The sequence below is a fragment of the Nicotiana attenuata genome, unplaced genomic scaffold (genome assembly GCF_001879085.1).
Source record: "Nicotiana attenuata strain UT unplaced genomic scaffold, NIATTr2, whole genome shotgun sequence".
Taxonomy (NCBI): Eukaryota; Viridiplantae; Streptophyta; class Magnoliopsida; order Solanales; family Solanaceae; genus Nicotiana; species Nicotiana attenuata.
This window is the reverse complement of record NW_017670240.1, coordinates 281075-291511: the sequence shown is the minus strand read 5'-3', so window position 1 is coordinate 291511 and position 10437 is coordinate 281075. Positions and strand designations below refer to the sequence as shown.

Sequence of the window (10437 nt, the reverse complement as noted above, 5' to 3'; positions counted from 1 at the left end):
CGGGTACGCTTGCAATTTTTTTTGCAAAGCGGGCACAAGTTAAAATATGGCACAAAAAACGAGTATAGATGCAAATGCCCCGTCAAATTGGGAAATTTTACAGAAACAGCCCAATTAGGCATATTAAAGCTTGATTTGTACGAGTGAACCTATCAATGTGTCATATTCTGATAAGATATCTGATTCTGTAGAAGAAATTTAAGAGAATAGAGAGTTGGACCAAGGATTCATATTACCACGAGCGAAAAAACATACTTCTGAATCCATTTGGACGTACATCAATGTTTCCACCAACAAACAAAATGATCTATGCACAACCGGCCGATACCTGCATATATTACACTATTCTCAATGGCTGTAAACTACTAAGCCAATTAAAATCTGTTGAATCCTCTATGGATCTACAACGCCCAAGCTGGAACTATAACCCGTACACTGTAGATATATATTCCCTACATTAGGATCTAAATACTCTACATCCAGTCAATCGTTCCCTTGGAAGATGAGCCAATGTTCCAAGAAAGAGCGGTTCTCTGCTGTGAGAATTTTGAGAATAAATATTAAAAAAATCAAAAACTAGGATCAGCTGGACAGGATCGTTCATGATAACAACTCCATGAATGCAAACCACCTATTGGGTATTAATGGAATCAAATTAGCTTCTGCGCAAACTCTCCATTTCATGAATCCACCATTTCGTCTTGTATCTCATTCGGTGCGATAAGCCCTGGAATGGAAAGCATCCTTTGTCGCTCCGTCTCTCTCTGTGCAGCAACTTCCTCAGCATAAAGGTCCTTGTTGTCCTGCAGATCAAGTCGACATATTGAAGAAACTAGAACATCAGAAATCCGGAAAATAGAAACAGAAGACCAAAAAGGAAAAGAGATAAAAGTAGAGGTTTGAAACAGAACAGCTAGAGATTTAATAGCTTCACTGCTATTAAGTCAATATGGAATAGCTTGACAGGCTTATTCCATCCCTCGAGGTCGAGGAACCAATACATGTCCCAGAATTTTGCAACCCTAAAAAGGAGAAGGAATATGACTACACAAACCAGATCAAGTACCAAATGTGGTTTTCGCAGTTAACATTAATTGCTAGAGATTGAAAACAACACACACCAGTCAAACACAAATTTCAATCACTAGATTAATGGCATATATGTATTTAGTAATGAATTTACTGGAAGAGGATAGCAAAATGGAAGACACCCCACCACACAAAACCCCGCCAGAAACTAAGGGCGATTGGAAGCTTAAAGGTCTCCATGAAATAATAACCTGAGCAGAGAATTCTTTGGACTGAACAAGGAAATCTCTTATGTGATTCTTGAATGTGGGCAGGTCATTCGTCGATTCAAATAGCCCACTCACAAATTGGGTAACCTGAAAAGGAACAGAAGTTCTAAAATTTAGGGCATAATGTACACCACAAAATATATGAGAAACATCATCTAAAAGGTTTTGCTCACCTCGGCTGATGTCATGTTCGGAAATGATGAACTAAGAAGTTTAATGGTGTATTCACGGACAAATGTCGCATTATTTGGATAAGGAAAAGGCACTGTTGATGCATCCCATAGAGGCTCAGTCAACCTGCCAGACTCAACCTGTAACCAGAATACCACTAATGTGACGCACATGCTAGTGCAACTGGGCAAAGCACTTTGTCAGGCAGATACATACCAGGCAAAATAAATGCTGTAGCACCAATACATGCAGTTTAAACCCAGGTTTATGAAATGTGTCCGTCAGCACAGCGAAAATCTCTTGCTCGATTGTCAAATAGTAAGTCCTGTAAAACTGGTTAGCGAACTCGGATACCTGCCAAGAGATAGAAAATGGTTACACCACCCAGTCACAGAGAACAAAAATCATTATAGATGGGCCAATAATCAGCAAGCACCTGAAAATTCTTGAGCATCTCCAATAAAAGGTTAAGCCCAGTTTCAGCAATGTTCCTCTCAGTGTGCCGGAAGGCCCATACAATAGAGTCCATAACAAGCTTTACTTGCTGATCATCAATCGGGAAAAAACATCAAAATCCAGCATAAGCTCATATTAACTTAGAGAAAGAAATGACAGCCATATCAATGTATTTCTGAAAAGTGCTTTGAATATACAAAAAAGGTGCTTTGAATACACTACACCAAGAATGAGCCATGGGATCACATACCTCACTTGATAGTCGTATTAAAGCAGGAAAACAATGTGTAGCAATTGCCTGAAGTAACGAAAAGAACTTGAGCCGATGTTCTGGATAATCTTCAAAGTTCTTCGTGATCATCTGCTGTCCAGTAAACCAATGATCAAACTGATAATTCCCTAATAGTTATTACAAAAATCACATTATCTATAAAGCAACTAGATAGCCTTGTGCTGGTGGGGCACATTATATCCTCACAACTTACCATTTAGTTCAAGGGACACAACTAACTTAACCTAAGAAAATCATGATGATATGACCAGTTAAATACTCCCAAAAACCGGGGGGAAGAGATACTCTTCTTAGGTGTATGTGAACGTTATGAGCCAATAATAGGAAAACATTTGGACTATGGGAATGAGCGGAGTTGCAATAGGCCAAAAATAATCAGTACGTAGACATGTCTGTCATCTATGCATATATCTCTGCAGAAAAACTTCAATGGCTCCGTGTTAGTCATATATCCTCAATAAAATCAACCGATGAAGCAGCAGTTGAGGACAGAAGTAAGAAAAGATTGTGAATATGAGCAGTATCACTCCAATTAATGCACATGGAGGTATCAATAAAATCATACATCTGCAAACTCTCTCATTGTTCCGCAACAAAAAATCAGCCAACAGAAAGCTCCTATAGCTTCAAATAGCACTTTGTAGCTTAATGTAATGCTTCAGTACTCCTCGATGTAAAGACAAACACTACATACAAATTTACCGCACAATTCACTAACCTCCAGAGTACACTGGAACACAGCTTCAAATATCCGAGGCACATCCTCTATCATAGCACCCTTGTACCTACACAAGGAAGAAAATAGAGAAGCAAATTTAGCATAGTTTGCCATTACTGACAAATATAGTATAAAGCAGTAACTCATGGACATCACTTCTGTTTAGTGCGACTTAAAAAGTTGCAGGTAATTCATATGGGAGCAAACCACCACATTTAACATTTGGAGTGGGAAGGTTCATTCTAATAAGGCAGATTCAATTTTCTATTGTTAATCTTTCTGCCCTGCAGAGTGCCAGTTGGAAGGGGAAGGAATAGCTTACTTGTTTATAATTGTAGCAAAAAGAGAGAGAACTTCAGATTCCCTGGCATCAGGAACATTTCTCGTGTAGTCACCTAAAACTGGATCCATCATGGGCGGCACAAATTGCTTTCCAATATGTGGTTGATCTTCAGCCTTGTCCAGAAATGTTTCCACAAGCTTTAACGTTTCCCTCTTTACTGAGCTGTCTCTCATCAAAACCCAAGTGAGATGCATGACAGAAAGTTGGATAAAAAAGGAGCAAACTAAATAACTAGACCATACCGCAAAAGTTTCACAATGGATGTCCTAGACGCATAGGGCCCTCCTTGTGCAATGCTTGTTGATATCAGCTCGCTGTACATTCTGCAGTTATAAAAGCTCGCCATTAAAAACCAACGACTAAAACCTCACTAAGTGAAGCAGCAACATGTACATTGAAACACCAAATTAGGGCCCACATCATATAACATAGAATAACCCAACAAGATAAAGAGGGACACAACCAATGATGTACCTGTAAACATTGAGCATGTCCAGAAATATGAGAGTAATTTGAGGCAAGAAATATGTACCAAGGGAGCTAGCAGCACTGGTATTTGTCTGCACAGGAGAGAGAAAAAAACACAGAAGCAAATGCTCAGCAAAAGAGATTTTCAAACAGAAGTTTAGTTCTTACCAAAATCGTTAAATGTGAAATAGAAAATGTGAAGATCAATTTTTAAAATAATATTAACCAATCCAACAACTATAAAAGCAACTACAATTTTTTTATTTTTTAAAGATAAAGATTTCATTAATAAAGGTGCCAAGGAGGTAAACAAAAGTACAAAACACCCCCTACAAAATTTGGACTCGGAAGAATACTGCTTGCTTTGAGAACAAAAAGCATATTTCCAGAATCAAGAACCTTTGTTTGCACAAATTTTGGAAAAAAAAAAAGGAACATGAAAGTACTAAAAAAGGCCAGCATTAGTAATCATAATGTAGAGCTTATATTGTGTTCAATACAGTCCATTAGATTCCCATAATGCCTAATGTGTCAAAAGGCACTACATTTTTGTGCCTACCACACAACCAAGGTAGAACTCGAATGAGATGTTAAATTGAAACTGGCATGAGGATCACTTGCTACATAGATGTTTGAGAATGAATTAGAGGTCTTTATGCATCGTTCACAGGAAATACACTACCAGTCATTGTGCAGAACATATAACACGGAAGGAGAAAATGGACGTTCTTTATACACAACTTTTACAATTCAAATCCCCAACTGAATGCTGAGAAAGGGGAATATCAGTTTTAAGAAAATGCAATCAGCAAAACGCGCCACTATGGCAACTGATACATATTGAGAAGGAACCACAGATTTTAACTTCTACAAGAAACATACCTGCAATATATTTAACACTGCCCTAATAACATCTTGATCTTTCAGGTAATCAACACTTTGCCGCGCCTGTCCTATAATTTCGGCCCATTTCTAGCTCAGAGAAAAGGTATTCATAAGTCATACAGAAGTGCAAGCTCCAAGAATATTTAAAGTACAGCCATAAATATAGCACATTGTTAACACACAAAAAACACAGAGCATTTGAAGCCAACTCCCAATCTGAATTATATAGTGTGGGTCTTGCCTGATTCGGAAGCTCCATTAACCTCTGCAAATACTCATCTCTTTTGTGGGGATCTGATTCTGCTTGAATCATCTGACCAACCTAAACAAATGACAGTGATACACGATCATTACAAAATAAGCAATTTTATAAAAATAAGGGAGCAAACGAGCAAAAGCTTATCACGAGAACTTAATTTCTAGAATGAAGTCCTTACGGATTCGTAAAAGGTATGAATCTGATGAGGCGCCAAATCTACAATTGTTGTTGGAAGAGTAGTTAAGAGTTCAGAAACAAATGGCTCATTTTCTCCAACCTGAAAACAAGGAAAGAAAACATTATAATATCTATTCCTCAGATTCTAAGAAAAATGATAGATGAGACAATATTCTTACCTGAACAATAACAAATTTGCGCTTGCACTTCTGGACTATTTTCAAAAATGTATCACATGCCATATCCTATAAAATAAGAGAGAGTCAAGATCTAAAATACCAGAAATGATGCTATCTCAGTAAACCATAGGTAAAATTAAAAAGCATATGAAAAGAAATAGTTGGTTTCAATCCTGTGTTAGACCACATGGTGATATAAAAACCCACCATGCAAGCCACCCTCCCCTCCACCATAAACAGGACAGACAGACAGACATATCAGTGCCTGACACACTCCATCACTTAATTAATAACCAAATTCTAATTGGGGCATCAAATTCCTGATACCATCTCTGTATTATTGCATTAGATGCTTCAGGATTACCCCTTAAAAATGAAAACTAAAATACAGGCACTACCACAACAATCATTGTGAACCAACCACTCAACCATTGTGCAATTTAAAGCATTACAAAAGACTTAAGAGTCTAAGAACAACAAAAAGACTACAACTAGCAAATGAGGAATCCTTAAGTTATCAAATTTTCTAGTATAGAATAGAAGAGAAGATTCCAGCGAGCAGTCACAAAGAAGTAGAAAAGCAACTGAATTGATTCAAAAGAAGCCAAACAAAACCTGCACTCCAGGATGTGATTCATGCATGAATTCAAACAGTTTGTTCACAACCGTCTTCAAAAACTTCCAGTGAGCCCTCAAAAATCTTGGATATTGCCCAACAACATACCTGGCAATGGACCAATGAAGGTCATGAACCATGCACCATATAACAGAAACAATTCAGGCTACTGATAGGCCACAAACACTATCAAAATTAAGGATAAACCACATTGTGAGCAAAAGTTACATTTGTAACTGCTAAGTAACCACATAAAGCAAGTGACAATTGGAACTTTATTCTTACATTATATTACTAGCAATTACAGCTTTGTTGTCTTTTCCTTTGGTGATTTCACAGAGATTTAGCAAATCACGTATCACCATCACAAGAAACCTGTTCTCCTGCCAATAGATAACTCAACAGAAGTAGTGAAGAAGAGAAATCTTAGTATAGGAAAATCTACGACATAAAAGGGTGAATCCTATCAATCAATCAAATGAAAGACGCCAAATAAGAGTCAATAAAGGTATTGAAGGGCAACCAAACCAATAAACCAAAGTCTACACGTGCTATACTGCTATTACAGCTTTTTCAGCCAAATTGTTGCCTGTATAATGTGCACAGACTGATATTATTTGGAAAAGCATTTCAAATGGACGCTAAAACTGAACGTTTACAATCATTACTAGTTACAACTTACAAGCCTCAAACATTTCAAAAGAACACTAAAACTGAAGGTTTGCACTCATTACTAGTTACAACCTTGTGTTACGAAGAAAAGGGAAGATGATAAGAGCACCTACCATTAAATAAGGTTGAGAATTCAAAGGCCAATCAGACATTCTCATTCAAACTGAATTAACTTAACTCTTGTACAACCACAAAAAACAAACTAACAAAAGAGATAAAAGAGAGTTTAGGGGTTCAGATGAAGAAAAAGCAAAATTATAACCCAAATCGTTGCATATGATAAAAAAGAGGTTGCTTGTCCAAAAGTAAAAATAGAAATCCACCAATGAAAATCATATGATTGATGTCTGAAACCAGTGAAATTCATATAAGACTCAAAGTGAAAAACTAAAAAAGTGTACCTGCTCATCCAACATAGACCCAGATATGGATCCTATTGCCCAACACAATGTATTTAGATTGTTCCATGACCAGTCCTCACCATTGAGTTGTTTGCTAAGTTTCTTCAACATCTGATGCAATACAAACATATTAGAACCTTATGAATCCAGAAGCACAGAACACATTTCCATCACACGACAAGACAAAATTTCATGAAACCCTAACCTACAAACAGCAATAATAATAGGCATAAGAGAACATTATGAATCCCAAAACAGAACAGATCTATAATTAACATCTCAGATAAGCCACTAATTTTTATTTTTTTGGAAATGGTAAAGGAGCCACTAATTAGATCAAACACTTCAAAATAAAGGCTGATTAAGTCTACAGCATTTAGCTCTTCTCAATTAAATTGTGCTTTAACAAATGAACATCTCAAAAACTATAACTTATAAAATAAATAAATAAAAGGCAACCCTGTGCATTAAGCTCCGGCTATGCGCGGGGTCCGGGGAAGGGCCAGACCAAAAGGGTCTATTTTACGCAGTCTTACCCTGCATTTCTGCAAGAGACTGTTTCCACGCTTGAACCTGATACCTCCTGGTCACATGGCAGCAACTTTACCAGTTACGCCAAGGCTCCCCTTCTCAAATACTATAACTAAATTTCAAAAATAAGAAAACACATTACATATAAGTTATTGGAACAAATCAGACCTGTTTCCAACACAAAGTAGTCGGTAAACAATGATGTGTTCATTTGCTGAGTAATTTTACTCATCATTGGATAATACCATTCATCTATAGGTCATTTGGTTGGCCACATAAAAGAATCACAGCATAGAACTTCATATAACTAACAAATTATTGGATTTGTGATGTAAACTTTCCATAATAATACAACAATTGATTTCTGGTCAATTGCATAATTACTGTACATTTGGTTTACAGTATTAAACCGCACATTACTAGGGCCCGTTTGCTTTTATTAAGATGTCTGAACCTGAATATATCCTTGATTATAAAGACACTGTATCTAGATCTGAACATTGGACAATTAAAACTGCTTGTTTTCTCAAAATCTAAATGTGTCTATTGTTTAGAAACTAATAAATAGAATTCAAATAAGTTAATAATGAATATTATATCCACAAAATACTAGAGAAACTATAAATTTACGTGGTGTTGTATAAATTGTTTCTTTGATGAATCACACTCTAAAAGCTGGGTAATCGGCGAAGATGGTCGTAAGGTGATGGTTGGCGGTGGACGGTGGTCATAGTTGGTGGAGATGGTTAGGAGCTGTGGTTGTGCAATGGTGGATAGATGTGATAGATGTATCGTGGTGGCTAATGGTGGTTGAAAATAATGGCAGGTTGTAGAGGTGGCTGGTGGTGGAAGAGGTCAGCAAGGGTGGTTGTGTGGTGGTGGCCAACAGTGGCGATAGTTGGTGGTAATAAATATAGTAAAAGATTACATCAACAAGAATGTTTAAGTACACATCTTAATGATTTTAAGACTTTGTACAAGATATGAATGATTTGAACGTTCACAAGCTAATAAGTGTTGGTGGAAGGATAAAAATAAATGCACTTAATAGACTGAGATTTGAATAATTCAGATTCTGACCCCCGTTAAGTGAACAAATGGGGTTACTACTTATGTGGGAGCCTATTTAATATGTAATGCAAGACGGAATGTTGGAACAAGAATACCAGTATTAGCAATAAATGCCCTTTAAGTATGCAATCCCTACATAACACAATCTCAATATCATTACTCACTATAGAAAACAACCTACATTATTATTCGTCGTACCACAATCCGCACATTGTTTGCCCGCGTATAAATAATATCCCTACATAACTAGCCCTTAAACAAAACGAACTGTAGCAGGTCATTTGGTTCACATACTAGTCAAGTGGGGATCATAATGCAAGTATCATTTATGCAATGATTAATAATAAAGAATTTGTTTTTATAAAGTAATGATGACGAAATTGCTTTGCGGTGATTAATAATGAACAGATTGTTATACATAAATAACTTATTCTAAAAGGGCATTTTTGTTTGTAAATAGCTTAATCCTGGCATTGCTAATACACATACTTATTTCACATTCTATCGTGCACACAATAATACATAGATTCTTTAATATTGTAAACCAAATGGTGCATTAAAGTTATGCAGCGATTATTTTTCCTTATACGGCAAACCAACACTGTATTCTTATGAAGATGTTTATACTGAAATTAATTATTGATACATCAACCAAATGACGGTAGGAGCTTTAGGGTAGCTATTGAACCAACCTCCACAATGAACAATTAATAGCACTCAACTGAAAATTAACCTTTCTCAAATTATAATTGTGAGAAAGCACGGGAGAAAATATATTATTGATGTATATTCATATGTTACAATGAGCCCTATATATATACACACATAACATGTCCTACTCCTAATATATATTGGATTAGGGTTATTTATTTACTCCTATTTACATGACTATTCTAACACTCCCCCTCAAGCTGGTGCATATAAATCATATGTACCGAGCTTGTTACATATGTAGTTAATACGAGGACCAGTGAGGGACTTGGTGAAAATATCTGCAAGCTGATCATTCGACTTCACAAACTTTGTAGCAATATCTCCCGAGAGTATCTTTTCTCTAACAAAGTGACAGTCAATCTCAATGTGTTTAGTTCTCTCATGGAACACTGGATTTGACGCAATATGAAGAGCAGCTTGATTATCACACACAAGTCCCATCTGACTAATCTCACCAAATTTCAACTCCTTGAGCAACTGTTTGATCCAAATTAGCTCACATGTCGCCATAGCCATCGCTCGATATTCTGCTTCTGCACTAGACCGAGCAACCACATTCTGTTTCTTGCTCTTCCAGGACACCAAATTTCCTCCTACCAAGACACAATATCCAGACGTAGAACGTCTATCAGAAGGTGATCCTGCCCAATCAGCATCTGAGTATCCAACGATCTGCTCATGGCCTCGACCCTCAAACAATAAACCTTTGCCTGGAGCTGATTTTATATACCGAAGAATGCGAACAACTGCATCCCAATGACTATCACACGGAGAATCCATAAACTGACTCACAACACTCACAGAAAAGGAAATGTCAGGTCTTGTCACTGTAAGGTAATTTAATTTACCAACCAACCGTCTATATCTTGCAGGATCGCTAAGAGGCTCCCCCTGTCCTGGCATAAGTTTAGAATTCGGATCCATCGGAGTGTCAACCGGTCTACAACCTGTCATTCCTGTCTCTTCAAGAATATCTAAGGCATACTTTCGTTGTGAGATCACAACACCTGAGCTAGACTGAGCGACCTCAATACCCAGAAAATACTTTAGTTTGCCCAGATCCTTAGTCTGAAAGTGTTGCAAGAGATGTTGCTTCAATTTAGTAATACCATCCTGGTCATTGCCGGTAATAACAATGTCGTCAACATAGACCACCAGATAAATACAGAGACTCGAGGCAGAATGC

At 37.0% G+C, this 10437-nt stretch overlaps 1 protein-coding gene across 1 annotated transcript in view; it reads right to left on the bottom strand.

Annotated features, from left to right (window-relative positions):
- Window positions 1-210: 210 nt before the first annotated feature.
- LOC109236483 (protein EXPORTIN 1A-like) overlaps window positions 211-10437 on the bottom strand; it is a 24139-nt gene continuing 13912 nt past the window's right edge. The window contains exons 16-32 of the mRNA XM_019402668.1: window positions 6936-7046; window positions 6148-6245; window positions 5862-5970; window positions 5247-5312; window positions 5069-5167; window positions 4873-4953; window positions 4629-4718; window positions 3753-3838; window positions 3521-3601; window positions 3258-3440; window positions 2936-3002; window positions 2176-2286; window positions 1906-2013; window positions 1686-1823; window positions 1472-1609; window positions 1281-1385; window positions 211-803 (exon numbers count right to left, since the gene is read on the bottom strand). Of these exons, the coding sequence (XP_019258213.1) occupies window positions 681-803; window positions 1281-1385; window positions 1472-1609; window positions 1686-1823; window positions 1906-2013; window positions 2176-2286; window positions 2936-3002; window positions 3258-3440; window positions 3521-3601; window positions 3753-3838; window positions 4629-4718; window positions 4873-4953; window positions 5069-5167; window positions 5247-5312; window positions 5862-5970; window positions 6148-6245; window positions 6936-7046 (1794 nt within the window). The 3' untranslated portion in view covers window positions 211-680. The remainder of the gene's footprint in view (window positions 804-1280; window positions 1386-1471; window positions 1610-1685; window positions 1824-1905; window positions 2014-2175; window positions 2287-2935; window positions 3003-3257; window positions 3441-3520; window positions 3602-3752; window positions 3839-4628; window positions 4719-4872; window positions 4954-5068; window positions 5168-5246; window positions 5313-5861; window positions 5971-6147; window positions 6246-6935; window positions 7047-10437) is intronic.